Source organism: Triplophysa rosa, linkage group LG9, assembly GCF_024868665.1.
Source record: "Triplophysa rosa linkage group LG9, Trosa_1v2, whole genome shotgun sequence".
Taxonomy (NCBI): domain Eukaryota; kingdom Metazoa; phylum Chordata; class Actinopteri; order Cypriniformes; family Nemacheilidae; genus Triplophysa; species Triplophysa rosa.
The window spans coordinates 20,260,230-20,280,561 of record NC_079898.1 but is presented as its reverse complement, the minus strand read 5'-3'; the positions used below and the strand labels follow the sequence as shown (position 1 = coordinate 20,280,561).

At 38.1% G+C, this 20,332-nt stretch overlaps 1 protein-coding gene across 1 annotated transcript in view; it reads left to right on the top strand.

Annotated features, from left to right (window-relative positions):
• Positions 1–16,503, top strand: part of kif16bb (kinesin family member 16Bb) — a 38,051-nt gene extending 21,548 nt beyond the window's left edge. The window contains exons 16-20 of the mRNA XM_057341344.1: positions 492–574; positions 2,425–2,492; positions 11,257–11,344; positions 14,293–15,958; positions 16,013–16,503. Of these exons, the coding sequence (XP_057197327.1) occupies positions 492–574; positions 2,425–2,492; positions 11,257–11,344; positions 14,293–15,958; positions 16,013–16,404 (2,297 nt within the window). The 3' untranslated portion in view covers positions 16,405–16,503. The remainder of the gene's footprint in view (positions 1–491; positions 575–2,424; positions 2,493–11,256; positions 11,345–14,292; positions 15,959–16,012) is intronic.
• The last annotated feature ends 3,829 nt before the right edge of the window (positions 16,504–20,332 follow it).

Here is a 20,332-nt window from a genome sequence, read left to right as displayed (position 1 = left end):
TCAAGGTTGATGTAGGATATAGAAAGTAATTAGTAACTAGTAATGAATTACTTTTTCTGAGTAACTTACCCAACACTGCTCACAACCTCAGTGAAAAGTTACCTTTCGGTAACATTATGCGTAATGGATTTGATTCCCAGGAAACGGCAACACAATCTCACAACAAAAAAATTGATTTTACGATGTGGCTATTTTTGGCTAATTCGTATGAATTTGTACGATCTGTTTTGCACGATTTGCCTTTGCGCCAGAGGTTTGGGGGGGGGTGCATCAGTATTGCTTTTTTCTAGTAATTGTTTATTTTTTTACAAATTCATACGAATTAGCCACTTCATGAAATAGTTATGAATTCCAGAGAGATCAGAAACACACTGTTAAAATGTATACTTAAAATGCACAGTGGGTTGCTTTGGATTAAAGCATTTGCAAAATGCATGAATGTAAATGTAATCAATGCCATATTTTGTATTTCTGTGTGTGTATTGTGTCAGGAATGAGCATTCAACTTGGAAAGGCCACCGTGTTCCATTTCAACCATCCTCAAGAAGCAGCCCAGCTCCGAGAGAAGCGCAAGGTGATGGAAACTCCTTACAACTCTTTATTCTCCTTTGAAGATTTATTTGTAAGTTAATCGTAACATAATTATGTATTAAAAGAACTGCTAGAAAAAAGGTGGGCAGAACTTATGTTGAAAAATGCAAGTCATCAGAAACACTCTGTCGTATTTGCTATGCCAATTGGTCCCCCACACAAGGTAGAAGAAGAGCTTTCTTCTTCAAAGAGGCCCATATATACCTCCCTCAAGCTAAAATTATAAATCCCTCTTGGTATGTTTGCCAAGTGCCGCTTTTCTCTTTCTTTCTGTCTTTTACACCTTTTTTCTTTATTTCCTCAGAGAGGGAAAGTAATTGTGCACCGCAGCGTCTTCTGATAAGAGCCGAACGTGTTTCTGTCTTTAGTTTGCAAGTGCGCACCTACATTTCCCGTCTTATTTTCCTTCTCCCCCAGCCTCAGACACTCTCTAACTTTCTCTCTCTCTATGTCTCTCACTGCTGTGACAGGTAATTAAATATTTCCTGACTGTTAAGTCTCTCATTGTAAAGTTAGACAGCAGCTGTTTCGTGTTCTGCGGGCTGAGATTACAGTTCCTTCTCTCTGCGTGAGCTATTCTTATGCTGGCAAACAACTGTTAACTTGCCTCGCAGAACTCTCACCGGCACCATTCAGTCATTTATGTCGAACGAAACTTTGTTTTTACGCAGACATACTCATTTCCGTATTATACATTAGCGCATGCTTGACGATTACTTGCATATCCAACTTCACAGTCTGAATGCTTTTGCCATTAATCTTTTGTGCCAAGATGAATGTTCTCCGTTGAAAGATCAACAGTGCTGGTCACCAACATATGTTTTGGATGCTGGTCCCCTACATGGGATGCTGAGATGTCCTCACCAGGCTGCTTGACTAACATCTCTCCCATGGAGAGCCATATTTATAACACAATTTTTGATGTTTGTTCTTTTTTGGGGGGATTTGTGGTGAACAAAATGGCTATGTTGGTCTTCTGGCTATACCAGCACCACATAAGAGAGCGTTATGATTGAATGTTGTTTTAGGATAATAAACTGTCTAACACCTAACATGACAAAAAAGCACCTTAAATGTAATCCATATGCCTCATACTCTTTCTCTTTTGAAATACTATTTGACAGCCCCAGTCCCCTTTTATTATGTGGAAAGGAATGGACAAGATGTTCTTCAGAGAAATGTCATCTTTAAGTTATAGACCACTTCGCTAGATCCAGAAGCACCTCTGGTTTCACTTTCATTTATCTTTTTTTAAAATCTTACCTAATTACATCTTGTTTAATATATTGATCATGCTATAAATGTTCTATTGGTTGGATTTTGTTTAAACGCTTGTGTAGTGTGGTTCTTCTGGACCTGTTTTGGATCGTTGCTTACGTTTTCCGAAGTGGTCTATACAGGTCATATGCGCATGGGTTATCGCACAGAACTCGCATTTTTTTAGTGAACTATTCCTTTACGATAAGGTATCATTAGATAGATCAGGCTATTGCCTGCGCTAGAACTGACCTCTTACCTGTGACGTAGCTAATGTGTAAATTCACATTTTCGTAAACTTTTATTCGAACAGGGACAGTTCACTATAAAAGGCACTTGATTTGCATGCTTATTGAGGGATTGCAATTACGTTTACCAGACTACTTACATTCCACTCTCTCATTTGGAGCTGAATGATGGTGATTTGTAGTGTTTTCTAATGGCATGTTTGCTTTAATTAGTGTGCCGTAATTGCCGTGTGTTAGAAACAGCTGTCTTTCAGTAGTGAGAGATGAGGGGCTTTTACCACAGTACCGTGTGTATGTGCTCATGCATCTGTGTGTTTTCTCTCCACAGTCTGGGCTCTTTGCATCGAGTAACTACATCACGTCCGAGTCCTTTGAGAACTCTTTCAGTCATTGTAGGTCAGTACATCTTCTGTAAGACATACCCCATCCATTCCTCTGATTCATTATGTTATATAACGCTTAGTCAGAACTGTAGTTTTATCATCTCTCCATTAAACAAAAGTGCAGGGCACTTATGCCTGGAAAAATTAACTTTTGATGATTCACTTAAGAGTTTTTATAGACCAAGGCTAGGACACTTCGCATTTGGGACACTTCTGGTTGCTTCTAGGACAAGACTTGAGGACAAGGATATTGTCCTAGATGAATGTTTCTTTTAGTAATATATTAAATTGTGCACTTTTTAAAAGAAACTAATTATTTGAAAAAGTAACTACCATAGTAGAAAAAATTCCTAGTCAAAGGTGGCCAAGAAATGTTTAGTTACAAGCATTCTTCCAAATATCTTTCTCTGTGTTCAGCAAAGAAAGTTATACAGATTTGGAACAACTTGAGGGTGAATAAATGAAAAAAGACATTTTCATTTTTGGGTGAACTTTAAGAAAGAAAAAATAAAAAGTGTGATTTTTAAAAACATAAGGCTATGAAATATTTCAATAGGTTTGCTGACTTGGAATGCAGAAAAAACATCATCTTGACATTCATGGATAATGCATTGTTTTAGAATCTAATACAATTGTTGCAATAATTTGACAAAGAAATCAAACGTGTGTGTGTGTGTGTGTGTGAGAGAGAGAGAGAGAGAGAGAGAGAGAGAGAGAGAGAAAAGTTGTTTCACAGTCATCTAAGATTAAATATTGAGTGTTTACTCCTGTCGAGGCTGTAACAGATGTTTACCTTTAGGTACATTGTATTCTCAAACTTGATGCTCCAAACACAAGGTTTGTAAAGACGTGCTTTGTACAAATAACAAATAGTGTTTCAAGACCATGCACCATTCCAGTCTTTGAAACGTGCTTCTAGCTGGAATGTGTCTGTGCATGTAAGTGCGTCTGTTAAAAAAAGAGAATAAGACAGAATGTGGACAGCTAGAGAGGTCCAGGATCTTCCGCAGGCTTTTGTGTAGACAACTATGACAACAAAGCTGGCTCCCACTCCCAGCTGAGGGACTTTTTCTCTGACATGCTACTGTTTGCATCTGGAGTCAAGAGACGTCATGCATCATCTGTAAACCTCCAGGCATTGCTCACGCAAACACAAAATCTATCTGTGCTGCTCTAGATGCCTTTAGCAACGTTCTGTACCCTGTTCCTCCTAATTGTTCCTTTGTCTGTGTTTATAAAATGTTTGTTTGTTTGGTCGTCTTTGGCTTTGTTGTTCAAAGCTTTCTATAGATAATGGATTTGTGTGTTTGAAGTGGGCACCGCCAGCCGAGCAGATTGTTAATTTATTTTGTTCTGGCTTTCGTTTGATAGACTGTGGATTTGGTTTCTGCGAAAGCAAAATAACGGCTCAATGGGATTTGATGCACGCATCAAACGCCTTCAAATACAAATTAGCAAAAAAAAGCATTACACTGTCCAAATGTGCTTTAATTTAGCAGTAGGATAAAGTCAGTTTTGCACTGTATATTTATGTACATGCCTGCGAGATATGAAACATTTTTTGGGAGTCTCATTTTATAGTTTTCCCAAGGTATCCATAAAAGCGTGAAACATTAACAGCTTTCCCAACACTACAATATAAAAAACAAATATGGAAATCAGAGAGCACCTTTCGAAAAATAAATGAATGCAACTTCAGCTGTATATTTTATCAAATGCACTTGCTGTACATGTGTTTTGAGTATTAACAGGGTCGGCAGTGAAGACACCAATTATATCTAGAATTCAGAGCAAAAAATGGCTCGCAGTATCTAACCTTCATTTCAAAAGTTGTTTTTAAAGCACCCCCCCCCCCTCCAAAAAAAGCACAACAGACTGTGCATCAAGATGGTAGTGCCAGAAACGTGTGTGCTTTAATCTATATGCAGATGCATGCACAGGTCTACTGGTAGCCATATTACGGGAAGCAAAATTATGGGCTGCAGGTTCTGTGTAGTGGTGTTCAAATTGATTCCCGTTTGATGGTTGAAACAGATTTTCCATCAGTGGTTTGTGCAAGAAATTGTATCTGCTCAATGGGGTTCAATTAGCGCGGTTTGGCATGCAGATGCTGGAGGCTTCTAAAATACTGTAACAATTGCATATCATATTTTCCTTATAACATATTCGCTTAAAGTGGAAATTAATCATCCAGTCAAGTTAACATTATTTATTAAATAGGTTTCCACTTCAATCAAAAATGATATAGTAAACCAGATTAGTGTGACCCTTTAAAAGAAAAAAGGATGCCTTTTATAGGTTTTGTAGCAAGGGCGCCGCCATCTTGCAGTATCGCTTGACAGCGACGTCACCGGGTTGGTTGTCTTCCCCGAGTTCATTAAATACAGGACAGTGGAGGACATATAGGGAAAGATAACAGTTGAGACCGTGAAACATGGAAACTGTAAAGCCACGGGATTATCAGAGGAAATATTTACAGTTAGAACACGGGAAATTAATAAAAATTGAAAAGTGTTATTGTCTTTTTTAGAAGTTTACCGACATAGACATATTTGAATAAATGCATTAAATTACACATTTAAATGTATGGGATTACTTTGTGTCAGTAAAAATGAACGCAAATAAAAAAAAACGAACAAAAATATACAATGAGAAAGAAAAAAAACACTTTGATAATGAAAACAATAAACTCAATTGCAAGAATGTGACATGATTTTCAAATAAACTGCTATTTTTCTTAACAATTTTCTAAGTTTCGTTTTTGCAAATAATAGTTTTGAATTAGCTGCTAGATTTTTCATTTGCGATTTTCGAGTTTTTGTTAACGCTTCTCAAGTTTTCGTTCGCCTTTCTGGCACAAATCTCACATGTGGGCGGGATTTATGTCCACTTTACTCTCATTGGTTAGTGAGATTTGGATTGACAGCTCCCTGACCAGGAAGTCGATACTGAAGACAGTGCAGCGGATTAGAGAGCAATCTGCTTGCGGTTTTCTGTATTGTATTGTTTTAGTGTTTGAACTTAAATTACTTTCTTATTTTGTTAGTATATTAGCAGGGTTGCCAACTCTCACGCACTTAAAAGTAGGACACGCTTCCAGGCTCTATCACGCCGTAACAACAAGCCAACGTTGAGCAAATACAGGATAGCTAGCCATATTCACATGCAACTTTACGTGGGTTTAGAGGGTCAAGACGGCAGTCTATAATTTATAATTACAATGATATCAGGGAAACGAGATGCCTAGAGAGTTTTGAGGAGATATACAATAAAGTGTTATGTTTCAAGTTCATATTTCTAATTTATAGATTATAATTGTGGTGGCATTTTATGTATTGTTTCTATCTTTAAATGTTTGTTTATAGTTAAAGAAGTCTCTCTTCTGCTTTTCTTTAACCTGTTTTATGTAGGTGTGTAAATACATAATGAAATTGTTGTATGCAAGAGGCAGACTAAATAAATAAAACATTCTAAAGGCCTCTAATTGTGTCACCTTATGAATATGTTTTGTTGTAGAGTTAAAAAAACATAAATGTCATTTGAATGTATTGGTACTGTTTTATGAGGTGTACTTCATGTGAATGTAAAGAAAGGGGTATAATACTGTACATTCACCATGAGTTTAAAAAGAAAGATACAGTACTTGACTTATAAGTGGACTTAATTCTTTAAAAGGAAAATGTATGCAAGAGTGACATAGTCATCCTCCTCATCAGCTGGACACAAGTCACCCTCAGGTACATTTATGTAACCGAGATAATAAAATCGCTAAACGTTTCTCTGTACAGTAACTATGCAGCAATGTTTCCATTTAGCACGTTAATTTCTCACAACCCAATAATCTGATGTTATAATGCAAGTTGTTCGTTCCTTTTTAAGAAAATAATCTTAATAGTCCATGAAATAATACCTGACAAAAAAATATAAAGCACACAATGAACGAGCTAAGTAAAGACAGAATTGCTACTGTACAGGAATACAACTTTTAGCGATTATCTTTATTATCTGAATTACATTCATTTACCTGAGGCTGAGGAGGACGATGATGAAGAGGAGGACGCTTGGATCCACACCGCGCATGACTTACCAACTTCAAATACCAATTACTAAAATACTAACTTTACTAACTAAAGTACTTTTAAGTACAAATAATAAAGATAACAGCATGCAGATCGTTCTCTAAAATTCATTGTACTGTACTGTCTTCAGTATCAACTTCCTTGTCAGGGAGCTATCAATCAAAAACTCACTAGCCAAACTTGCTGTGCGTGTGTTCACTACTCTCTGGATGGGTTAAATGCAGAGGTCACATTTCGGGTATGGGTCACCCTACTTGACAAATAGGTCACTTCACTCACTCCCTTCACTCACTTAGAGTAATGCATTTAAATGTGTAATTTAATGATTTTATTCAAATATGTCTAGGTTGGTAAACTTCTATAAAAGACAATAACACTTTTCAATTTTTATTAATTTCTCATTTTCTGACTGTAAATATTTCCTCTGATAATCCCGTGGCTTTACAGTTTCCATGTTTCACGGTCTCAACTGTTATCTTTCCCTATATGTCCTCCACTGTCCTGTATTTAACAGTATCTCTCCCATTGTGTCTGATGAACTCGGGGAAGCCGACCAACCCAGTGACGTCACCGTCAGCGGTACTGCAAGATGGCGGCGCCCTTGCTACAAAACCTATACAAAGGCATCCTTTTTTCTTTTAAATGGTCACACTAATCTGGTTTACTATATCATTTTTGAATGAAGTGGAATGTTAACGTGACTGGATGGTTCATTTCCACTTTAATACTAGGCATGCCAATGATAACTATATCTCATGATTCCCATAAAACAAACCGTGCCATATTTTATACTGTAGGATTGGATAGAAGGAATTTGTTTCCCACCCCTGCAGCTTGGCTACTGTACACCATAAGTCTGTTGTAACTTCAATAACAGTTTTGAAAGTAACCTTTCATCAATATTAAAAATCCCAAGTGTATGTGAAAATGAAACCAACCCTCCTTGTGTTCATACTCGTGGGTTCATAGGCCACTGTGAAAGCACTGCTTTATTTCCTTGGGCTTTGTATGTATGTAGGATTAAGAACAGAGGTTCAGTACGAGTTTGTGCATCTTTGCGTGTCCATGTTACACTTTTGAGTTTGCAGACAGAAGGTGTGCTCCCGCAAGTTTTATCAGCTTGAGAAACGGATGCCTCTCACCTGTTCTGACGCTCCGCTGGAAAACCGTATCGTTCTGTTTTTGCGCTTTGATTATGCACATTCGCAATTGCATCTCATTTTTTGGAAATGTAGAAGTGGACTCCCACGATTCGTTTTCCTCATTTTTACTTGTACACAAGGTTTGCACAGGATTTTTATAGTGATTAACTAAGCAACTTTGTGAAGAAATATCCAAGCACCTAATCAGTCTATAGTGTGCTGATAGATCATAGAATATAGTCATCAAGTTAGGATAGTGAAATTATATAATTATATAATAATACTTGTTTTTTTTTAGGGCTCTTGGGTTTGAAACTAAAGACTTTTTTCAGGTGCTTTGGATGTTATAGCTCATGTGTCACTGGTGTCAATCAGCATCGTCTGGATGTGTGCCCAGAACTGAATGCCCGTGAGCATAGTATTTTATGTGCATAGTAACTGATCCAATGTAGAAACAATTCTTATTGACCTAAATTGCATTACAATTTGATGTTGAAAACACAATAATATTGTTTGTTCTCAGTGGAGGGAGAGAAACAAGAGTGTTATTGTTTTTATCCACACTTTATTGATGAGTACATAGAGAATCAGACATTCATTTGAGGTTAGATTTCAGCGTGAGGCATAATATTGCATCTTAGTGTCTTGCGCATAAACAGTTTTCGGGTTTTTTAATATGGGATGAAATTAAATTTGGATTATTCCTGCCTGTTCTGCGCACCATGGCAGCAGAGGGTATTTGATGTAGCTCTATATTGGATTTTGTTGTTTGTGTAGCTGTTGATTGAAAGCTTTCCTTTGGTTTTTCCGCGGTTATTTAATTAACCGTTTTTCAGTACAGAGAAAGTTTTGTCAACGAATAGTTTTTGCTGTTGTTCCTGAGAATAAACGCATTCATACCCATTTAAGTACATTGTGATTTTAATAGGTGTGGCCCCCTCTTGAAGAAAGATTTAGCTGACAAATAGCTCACCTTAAATTTCTTAAAGGCCCTTTCTCTCTATTGTATTCTCGCTCTTTATCTAAACCGAGCCATTTTTTCCTGAAAATACAGGACAGCTCTCAGTGGTCATTAAGTTTAAAAAAAGCATGTGTTAACTCGATTCAGGATCTTGGAGACAAATTACTTCTGTTAGGTAAGCAGGACCGCTCACTGAACAGTAAAACAGCTGCGATACTTCTGTGCACAAACTAAACACTTACAGAAAACTTTAACCAGGCACTAAATGCAGCAAAATAGTGCTGTTTTATGCTATTCTTTGGCATATTTCTTTGCAAACACTTTAGTGTAAATTATACTGATTGTAGATTGCATCTAATTTACAATATTGTTATTTTTCTGGTGCAATTATTGTTTTATGAATATCATTTTGAAGGGATGTTTATGTAAATGGTCTTCCGACTGTGGCAAGGGGAACCGATTATCATATAGAGATATAACTGGGCATGCATGCAGACGTGTGGTGTAGACGAGAGAAACCTCACACTCCAGCAGCAGGATGGGGAATAGCACCAGGAAATTGCATTCGGCACAGATTTTGTTGGTGTGTTTGTGCCATTGCCTGATTTGCATGATGCGTTCAGTGTATCGGGTGCAAAAGCAACACTGAATGCGGTGCGAATGCAAACAAATGTTGGTAACAGTGGGTGGAATTCATTCCCTCTCAGTTATTACCAAAGATGTAAAAGTCTTTATCATCTTTATCTTTGTGCTTCTTAATGACTAGCTCATATTGGTTTGAACAAAAGTGGATGTAACAATTCAGTTTAGAGTAATCTTTTATCTGGGAAAGTCTGTGTTTTCCAAGACATTAAAGAGAGATGTTGAAAATTATGGATGGATCAGATGGAGCTACAACTTAACATGCTAGAAGCCTGTCACCAAGAAACTGACTCTGTAAACTCTCAGAAGGGCAGAGGGATGCCATGAAAGAAAGATCACAAACAGGGCACAAAGATGGGATGAGTCCAGAGGTTATTGTGCAGAAACGGAGCAGATGTTCTGCTTCGGTAGAAACTGGGTGTGACTCTCACATCCTGAAAAATAAAGCTCTTTGGTCGACCCCTGGTGGCTGGCTGCAGTATAGGTCATAAACCCCGCCCTCTCCATGTAAACAACTGGGATAGGAGCCAAACTGTAAAATCCTGTTACACTTCAAATATTTTTTTACCAAAGATGTTTTCTGTTATTTTAGTCAATTTTTGTCACGTTGATCTATATCTAAGTGTTAATTTTTTGAATAAGTTTGCTTTTAGTTAGTTATAAGATGTTAGAAAAAGGGGAGTGGTAACATGAGGGTCATCAGGGAATATGGGCGGGACCTTGATACCGCGCTCTACTTCGTGCTCACTACTGTGCAAACTCTGGCTCCAAATGACGTTAGTAGCAGTTGTCATAACTCTGACGTTTTGGCTTCATTTTTCTACATTGGAAGTGAATGCGAGCACATCGTCCATATTTTGTACGGTCTATTGTAGAAACCCTGGAGATGTCAACCAGTCAAGATATGGAATTTCAGCGTACAACATATTTCAGTATCTGCAGCCTGCAGTGTATCTATGAATGACAAACTAAATCCTATAGGTTGTGTTTGCAAAGCGTCAGTTTGTATAACTTACAGCAATACTCAATACTTATTATTTTTACGGATATACAGTAACTGTAGCATACTTGTATTGAAAACGACCAGCTTATTTCAGAAACATACAGCACGATGTTGGCTCATACTAGCAGTTTCAAAATGTGATACATATTTTCTGAGTCAAATTAATTCAAAGTTCTTCACCCCAACTGTAAATACAGTGTAAATTGGCACGTGCAGTGGAAACTGCTGTCTTGTAAAATCTGCATTGTACAATTCTTTGTCTGTTACTTTGTGTCAGAAATGCTCTGAGTAGATGCTCTGTTGATCACAAACCCAAGCTCAAGTATAAGCTCAATACCCCGTGGTTGTTCTTCCCCACCGAGGGAGTTCTTGATATTTTTCATGGTTTTAACTCGTACACGCTCTGCTATCCAACAAGTTGTGCACAAGGCTCCATTAAATCTTCAGCTTTCTGTCCAAAATCCTGTTGAGGTTGATAGAAAGTCGTCTTCATTTTCCCACCAAGCTGCTTTTCCCTCCCCACGCGAACAGTCTGAGAATGAAGTGCTTGTATTTAAATCCTCAAATCTACATGAGTGCATTTTATTTAATTTCACAGCTAGCTGAGTGGCCCTAATCACATCCAGACATTCGGGCCCTTCGCTTTACAAATCTAATGGACACTTTTGGAGATGCGGGACATTGTGTGGCTTAAAGTCTTTTGCCTTTGATGGCTGTTGGAGGTCTCTTGTGTCATAACCGTACCAAAACTAATTAAAATCACTCTTCAAAACAAAGACTACTGCAGTGTGGTTCTGAATATTAACCAAATTGCTCTACTCTTTTGTGGCCATGCTCCAGTGTAAATATCATTAAGAAATGTGCTGGGTTTTTCCTCTAATCCTTGTAATATAATTACAAATGTTGGATTTTTATTCTGTATCTCAAATTGTGAATATTCTTCCTCGCAGCTCACAAAATGTTTTTGTCCAAGCTGAAGATGACCCAGAAGCTTTCAAAAGCGGCTGCATGCAGGATGTCTCTGGAGAGGGTCTGAGGGTAAGTATGTGGTGTTTCCTCCACTCTGTCATTTATCTGTTTTGTTAGTAGACTTGCATGGATTTATGCTTTTCAGAAAACTGTACTTTATACCTTAGAGAGAAATGATAAAAACAGATGTATGGATTATTGTTGGCATGCAGTCACAGTAACACAATGTAGCTGGATGGTAGCATGGTTTTTGTGTAAGCAGCAGTCTCTTCAGAAATGTAGGTGAGGAAGTCAGTCATTGCCTCAGGGACACAATGGGAGCCAGAGCTGTTTGTACGTTTGCACTTGCAAATTAAAAAAGGTAAATTGCAAAACTCATATAGAGTACCTCAGAGATGACGTATTTTTGTATGCAAACCCCAGAGGTGAGTTAGCTTTTTAGCACTTCCGGTTCCATCTCCCCAAAGTGTCTGTTTTTTTTTTTTATGGGTTTTTGGTAAGTCACCTGAAATAAGATCTGTGAGTAAAACAACCTCGAAATATTTTCACGTTTAATTTATGACATTAAACACACCAGTTATAACCTGCTCGTGATTTTATTGTGTCTTAAAAATGGCGGTTGCTTAAAGTGACTACTTCCTTAGGTGGGCGTTAGACTTCACCGTGCATGTAAACCTCACAAATAATGCAACATGGGCACAAATCTCCAAAAATGTAGATGGGGATTCATTCACAGAGTTATTACTTACTAGGGAACACGTTAATAAAGTTGAAAGAGTTGTCGAAGGTTTGGTGGTGATGTTGATATCGAGTGACCGTAGTGTAGTCTGTTAATAGCCTCGTGTTAGCTTTTTACTTCTGGCGATTGTATTTAGGCTTCAAAAATAACAAATGTTGTGTTAATTTGTAAAGATTGTCTTGATAGACAAAACGTGAAATCATAAACCTTTGTTAATCACAGAGCTTATTTTTTGCAATCTTCTAAAAGTCAATGGGAAAAATGCATAAGCTTTCGGTCAAGGGAACCAATGCGGCGCTAACTTTCGAATTGGCCTACAAAAATGTGTCATTTTTGCGTAGTCTATTGCATAGTAATAATACTGTAGACTTGTCATTTTATTTTATTCATCACAAAAGGAATTGGTCATATTATCCATGCTGTATATATAATATAAATGATTATATATAAACAAATTAAACTAATATTGTTGAGCAGCGATGTCACAGGGGTAATGTTAATCCTCTGTGATATCACAAATATGCAACCTAGTTTAGTTTGAACTCTTATTTAAGTCAGAAGGTATTCTGAGTTCAGACAATACAGTGGGTGTTTGTTTTTTATTACCAAGAAAACATGCTGTTCTTGGATCTCATTCACTTTCTTACAAATATGGGCCACCTGTCCTAACAAGCATTATTACTTTCCACAGAAAGTCTGATAAAATATTTTGAGTATAAAAGGTTCCTCTTTCTCTCTGTGTAAGCAAGCATTGTTCTGATTATGATGCACATATTTTATACCTATTACATGTGTATTGCATGTCTTTATGACTACCCCCTGGAAAGAGAGTGCATCAAAGCAATGGCCTAATCATATTTTCATCTGCGGAAAAGCGGCTAATGCAAATAGCATGCAGGGCTAACACACAAAGATTCATGGAGTAGGTGTTTCCAAACAATTACGTCTCACTGCTTCAGTCCTGGCTCTTCTGTTTATATTGGGTGAAGTGTTTAGTCCACTTAACCAGAGGCCAGCAAGAAAAACAGAAATGAGGAGTAGAATACAGAATGAGAAATTTAAACAACGCTTGTTTAAACAAGTCCCTTCTCAGAAATACACTTTGGTCCAGAGCAGTAATTTGTAACTGGAATGAGACAAACAATTTGGTTAAAATAATTAATACAATATACAGTTGTGCTCAAAAGTATACACACCCCTTGCAGAATCTGGAAAAAACTGAAACGTTTGGAAAAATAAGAGGATTTTTGAAAATTAAGGTTTATTTTTAATTTAGTCCTGCCCTGAGCAAGTTATTTAGCTAAAGAAATGTTAACATAAAGTTCACACTAAAGAATAATAACAGAATTTCTAAAAATAGCCCAGGGCAAAAGTTTACACGCCCCTGATTCTTAATACTGTATGATGTTACCTAAACAATCAATGACAGTTGTTTAAGGGTTTCTTGTTTGTCATGAGTCATTAGACTGTCCACTGATCTTCAAAACAATCACCCAGGTCCTCCACAATCTTTGCTTTTTCAGCATTTCTGGATATTTGACTCATGTCCAGCAGTAACTGTATGATGTTGAGATTCTTCTTTTTACATTGAGGACAATGAAGAGATTCATACACAACTATTACAATAGATAGAAACATCCAGTGCTGCCCACAAAGTCAACACGATTCATTTAATCTATTGTAATAGTTGTGTATGAGTCTCTTGATTGTCCTCAATGTAAAAATAAGAATCTCAACATCATACAGTTACTGCTGGACATGAGTAAAATATCCAGAAATGCTGAAAAAGCAAAGATTGTGGAGGACCGGGTGATTGTTTTGAAGATCAGTGGACAGTCTAATGACTCATGACAAACAAGAAACCCTTAAACAACTATGACTAAACATAAAAACTGTCATTGATTGTTTAGGTAACATCATACAGTATTAAGAATCAGGGGCGTGTAAACTTTTGCCCTGGGCTATTTTTAGAAATTCTGTTATTATTCTTAAGTGTGAACTATATGTTAACATTTCTTTAGAGAAATAACTTGCTCAGGGCAGGACTAAATTAAAAATAAACCTTAATTTTCAAAAATCCTCTTATTTTTCCAAAAGTTTCAGCTTTTTCCAGATTCTGCAAGGGGTGTGTAAACTTTTGAGCACAACTGTATCCTAACAAAAAACAATTGTTTTTCAAAACAATGCTAATATAATATTTTAATGAATCATTCTAGTTTAAACAATGAAGTGACTGAATAACCAAACAACTCTATATTTTCCCTTTATGTGTCTGCAGATGTTTTGCACATCTCTTACTTCTACCGACTTATTCTGTCCCCAACATAAGATAGTTGGTAGTTTCAATAGATGGGGACCTTCAACGTCTCTACTTGTTCCTAACACACCCAGGGCACTAGCAGAACACCACGCCACTAACAATCAGGCAAGAGGTTCCCAAAGCCCTGGAAAGGAGCTTCAGACAAACGTCAACTTCCAGGGGGAGAAGCGGCACTCAGCCTCTCATAAATCAGAAACTGAAGTTGTGTCAGTGGACGTGACAAATAAGGAGCTGGAGGGGGAGGAAACGGGGGTGAATGGAGGTCTCTGGGATACCGGTGTACCCAAGGAGTGCAGTAACGGGACCTCTGGGTTCCTCAATGTCGAGCAGCAGTGTCTTTGGCACCCGGTCACAGGTTCAGAAGGGATCTTGTTAGCTGAGGAATCCCATTCACCGAGTAGACACTCGTCCACAGGAGGAGGAGCAGCTCTTATCCCTAGTTTGACTAGCTTGGAGCACTTTTCTCAAAGACAGAGCCCATCCAGCACACTTACCATTGGGGGCCAATTTAGCGAGCACTTTTTATCCAGAACATCGGTTGAGAGCCAAGAAGCCAAAGCCCATCCGGAGGGAAGTAGGTTCGGCACTAGTCTGGGGAGCTTTGTAGGTAGAGTGTCCTGGATCTTAGCAGATGCAGGACGTGTGCTCACAAACACTTTGAAGGAAACTGGTGGTACAGGAGGAGGCTGGTACAACCAAATGTGCTCACTGGTAAAGGATCTACCCATTGTACAACACATACAGTTTGAGTTGACTCTAAGACAACAAGCAAACTCTGTTAAGGCAACCCAGTTTCAGTTCAGTCCGTCCCTTGAGACTCCAAGGAAACAAAATGTAGTCTTGCCTTTCAAACAAGATGTGTCAATATTCAATACAGATGCAATGAAAAGCACTCTTGAAGCAAACCAGACAAAGGGTTCAGTGACCATCCAAAGAAGTGAGGGACTAAAGCTATGTTGCCAAAGGCTCCAACCAGTTCCCGAATCACTGCTCATTCTCCAGAACCTTCCACCTCAGCAGCTTCTCTCCTGCCTACACAGTGTCATTCCTGCCGACCTCCTCATGAAAGAGACAGTGTTAGCTTTATATTGGCTCAGTGTTGGCGGCTGCTCTCAACCTGACCCACAGCCTGCTGTTATTGTCCTCCTCCAGACTCAGCTTTTGGTTGTAAGTTTTAACTCGTCGCCCGATATGTCCAGTTCCACACATTCTTTAGATAGTTTTCACCAGTTAGCCTTTCAGCAACTGTTGGAAATTCATATAGGTTTTGCTGGACAAACTGTAAGACTGACAGGTAATACAGAGAGCAGTATACTTACCTTGTATACCTACAATGCAGACTTGACCCAAGAACTCTGCCGAACCCTACTCGAGGCCATTTGTCCGTACGAGAAAGTTACGCTAGACCATCCACTCCTGTCAAATGACATAGTACGCTTGTCCTTTGACTGGGACTGCCATATTAAGGATTTGCTCTTACCCTCTGGTGCATGTCTGACGTGCCGTTTCTATAAAACTCTAGCCAGGTTGGTGTTTCTCTTACATGGTAACATGAGGGGTGAGCGTCCAGCACTTGCACATGTGCAGTTGCTTATCTACACTACTGTCAGATTTCAGCGATCCAGTCAGGAGCGGCACGCTCACCCTACGAGACCCGATTACAAGATGGAGCCTAAAGACTCTGAACTTGTTCAGCTCGTGTTAACCGACACCCACCTCTGTCTCTTACATGAGAATGCCGTTTACCACCCACCTCCACGATCGGTAGCTGTGGAGGCACGTCAAACCCAGTTTAGGCTAATAGACCTGCGGCAGCGCTCAGATGTCCGTTGTGTGCTGGTCAGAGATGGATATGGTAGCAAGTGTCTCGATGTTGTTTTGGTCCGTGAGTGGCGGAGATCAGGTGGTACAGGGGGTCACCCTCAACCTCCAGAGGTCTGTGGTGCTGATGAGGCAGCTGCCCTGTCTCACTGCACCTCAGATTCATCTCCCCGGAATGAAGTGTGGAAATTAACTTTCAGCACCTCCGCCGAGGCCACCTTCCTGATTAATAACTTGTCAAACGTTTGATCAAGGGCCTTCCAGCAAAATAATTAACAGCTCAGCGAGGAGAATTCGACAGCAGCCTGCAAAAAGGGCTGAGTGCACCAAAAACATGACATCAGGATAGAAGGAATGGAATGAAGGTGTTTTTAATTGTCTTTTTGTTTGTGTTTCAGTTTATGACCCTCATTGTAACAATTTTTTTAAGACAGGAATACATAATGTTTAAATTTGATTATAAATACATGTATCTTCAAAATGTATGCATTGTTTCCAAAGGTTTTTCTAAGGTTGTAAAGCTGTTTGTGTTACTATTAGTAATTGTATTTAACTGGCAAATACTATAGGGGAACAAAAACATCAAAGCTAAACCATAGTCAAATGCAGTACTCTCATCTATCTATAAAAAAAGTGCATAAAAACAATAAATGAACAGCACTTTTCTTTTTAAGTTCATTCCATTTGTTTTCAGTTATTTCAAGAATAGTATAACATGTGCTTTTCATTTGGGTTTGACATGTTTATCCTAATATGTAACCAATATGTTGTCATATTTTTTCAATTGCATTTTTTTTTATATTGTTTTGTATGTTATATTTTATACATCTAAACTATTTTGTTTTTGTTAATTTTCACATGCATTTTCACTTATCATTCCTTTCATTTCTCCTCATAGCCTTGCCTTGAAAAATATGCATGTTGAATTTTGGCAGCAGCCGGCAGTTATTTGTATGCATCTCTTGAGCTCATCATAGCGTGGAAGATGGTGGGGTCAAGGTGATGCTTTTCTGATGGGTCAGTAAGGTTCTCTAAGCTTCCCATTGCTAGCTAATATGCTTCATGGCTCCTCCTGTTTCAGACCCTGCTGTGTAAAATATTAGTTATGGTTTTCATGTACTTCCTTTTTGCCAGTCATGCTCCCTGCTGTAGACTTCAGGCCCCTAAGAAAGAGAAAGTGGAAAACATCTTCCTGCCTTTTCTGAGGAGAATACTGCTGTACTGATGTGGGAAATTATGGGAGTTTGTTCAGTGCAATCAGCTAGTGCTTTTCATTGACAGAATGTCAGCGAGAAAGGGACACCGTTCCTCTTAATACAAGTTGAAAGTACATCATGTACCTTTTTAGAAATCAGTGCTTTTCACCTTGTGTAGGTTTGAAATCTGGTGTGAGAGAAAAGCTGCCATATACAGCCAGACTTTCCCCAAAAAGTGATCTTATTTAGCCTCTTATAGCTAACGATATCTCTTTCATCATGCTTTTTTATTGCACAAATATGTATATATACGGCCACAAAATAAATACCTTTTCAAAATTATTTTCAGTTCTTTTGAAATTACTATTTATAGAGTACTTAGGTAAAATAATCATTTTTGTTTCATTCTAACAATATTTCTCCCTTGTCTTGTCATGCTGTCAGTCTTTCACGTTGCTGTTTGATTTTGTTGAAATTCAACAGACACTTGACTGGAATGACCACAATACATCTAGAAATGCTGATGAAAAAGTAACATTTGGAATGGTCTTTTATTTTTTCAGACTGAAACGGGCTTTCATAATCCTGCATCTTTTCTATATACCATACTTTCCCATTTATGTTTTATGTTTGCATTAAAATTTTTGTCAGATTAAAATTAGATACACGTGCGAAGAGACTGAAAATTCTGGTGTCAACACAATTTCTGACATCTGACAGGTCTGCAGACAAGATGAAAAGGACACTCGTTAATTTCTTTTAGTTGCCATGTTGAGTCTTTAGTTCAAGATGAGTTTTAATAAATGGATACAACAGCTGTAAGTAAGTGAGTCGTTTCACGCAAAAAGTAGTTGAACAGTAAAACCAATTACTGTATAGCGTTGTGAGAATTCAATGAAGATTTTGTGCTTTGTGCTATGGTTTTGATCTTCATATGCTTGATGACAACATTTGAGTCTATAATGATAACATCTGTCTTAACGCAGCTTGTCTAAATGAAGCGAGGCTTTTTAAACGTTGCTACTCACACATACACAAGCGCGCACACTTGCTCTGTCTCTCACTCATCAAAAATATATATATTTTTGCTAGTGTATTGTGCAGATAAAGGGAATGCTTCCGTCTCTGTTATGCGAGAAAAGCTCATTTCTGCGTATACTGTGCTTCTGTCGGATTTCGATTCGGAGCATAGAAAGTCTCGCTAACAAATAATGTTATTGCAGGACAGGAGTGCGGCGCTGGATACCATTCTACCTAATAGCCGTCCCAAAATTTGCAAGGTACCGTCATAACAATAGCAGACACCGTATTGCAGCCAAGCTGGTCAATCAATTGTACAGGCAAGAGCTCTATCCTACCATAGCTTCCCTGAGGATGCTTTTTGAATGCTTTATCCATCACATTAGACGTAAACCTGTTTGAAGAATAACAAGGACATATGACAGCGCAAATAGCAAGGCACCCTCTTCCGAACCACTGATCAGGTCAGACAGACAAAAGGCAGGGGATGATGTGTGAGGCTTATTCTGGGGAAGCGTGTGTGTGTAGGTTCTCGCCTGGTCCAGCGAGACCTCTTATCTCGCCTTTGCAGGCCCTGTGAGGTGGGATGCGTTCGCTTTCATTAATATACTTCACACCTCTTCTGCTTTAATGGCTTCAGGAAGTGCCAAAGTGCCTGATGGGAAAAACGGGTGGGACCTTTTGAAGGACCGACAACTCCTGAGAAAATTTCTCATTTAAGCTACTTTTGTCTCGTCGCTTCTCTCTTTTTCTAAAAGAGCCATCAATCATACACGTGTGCCTTTGTTTGTAACCTTACCTGCTTGATCCCAGAAGATCCATCAAGTTAGTGTACAGTACATTAAGTAGGACGGTAATGACATTGAAATATAGGGCTGCTTGTGTCTAACAATGGCTTTTAAAGCAGCTTTATGTTTAATAATCAAAAACGGAGGATATTTTACCAGAGAATTAATAAGTATTTTAACACAGTACACCAGCTGGCAGTTTATGTGTTTGTTTGGTAATATTTTACAGAAAACAACAAATACATCCCTCCTGTCAAAGTTTTGATAAGCAGCGTAACAACTGTGCTTTTTGTGTTTTTAGTCTTATTTAATACTATGTCTGAAACGTATAATCTGAAAGGAGTTTATTTTAATAATTTATGTCTACACACATTAAAAACAAAAATAATTTTATGTCTACTGAAAAAAAAACTTCAGTGTTTTATGGTTTTTCCAAGTATAATGTAAAAAACATGTTTTTTTGCCAGATATTTGATGAATTTTTTAAAATACGGTCAAAAAACATGAAATTACAAAAAAGACAGCAAATAAGAAAAACAGGGAAAAGTTTTTACAGAGGAAAACTGTTATTTTATGGTTTATTTCTGGCACCCCATCTTCTGGAAAATAATTTTACAACATTTTTTTACAGGATTTTTTGGTTACAGTTTATTTTTGAAAAAAACGTAAAATTAAAGAAAAAAACCACAAATTTACAAGAACAATTACTGTCATTTTACCGTTTATTTCTGGTGCCCCAGCTGTAATTTTTTACAGTGTACTTAAAGGGATAGTTCACCCAAAAATGATATCCTCACTTACACACCCTCTTGTTATTTCAAACCTGTATGACTTTCTTCTGCAAAACAAAAACATATATTTTAAAGACTATTGGTAGCTGAACAAAGGTGGTACCCATTGACTTTGGCATTGGTTTTGTGCCCATACAATAGAAGTCAATGGGTACCGCCGTTCTGTGGTTTCTTTCCAGGGGACAATCACCGGAAAGCTCCAGTGATTCCATGTACGTTAATTCATGTTAGCAAAATGCTGGTCTGTTCCTTTAACCTCCAGATTCCTTTGCTCATTACTGTGGCTCAGTCTGTTGGAGTCGGGCAGTCTCTTTATCAGGAACTCTGCTGGAATTTGGCAAGTACGGGTGAGCCTCATGGAGACACACACACTTATTATGCC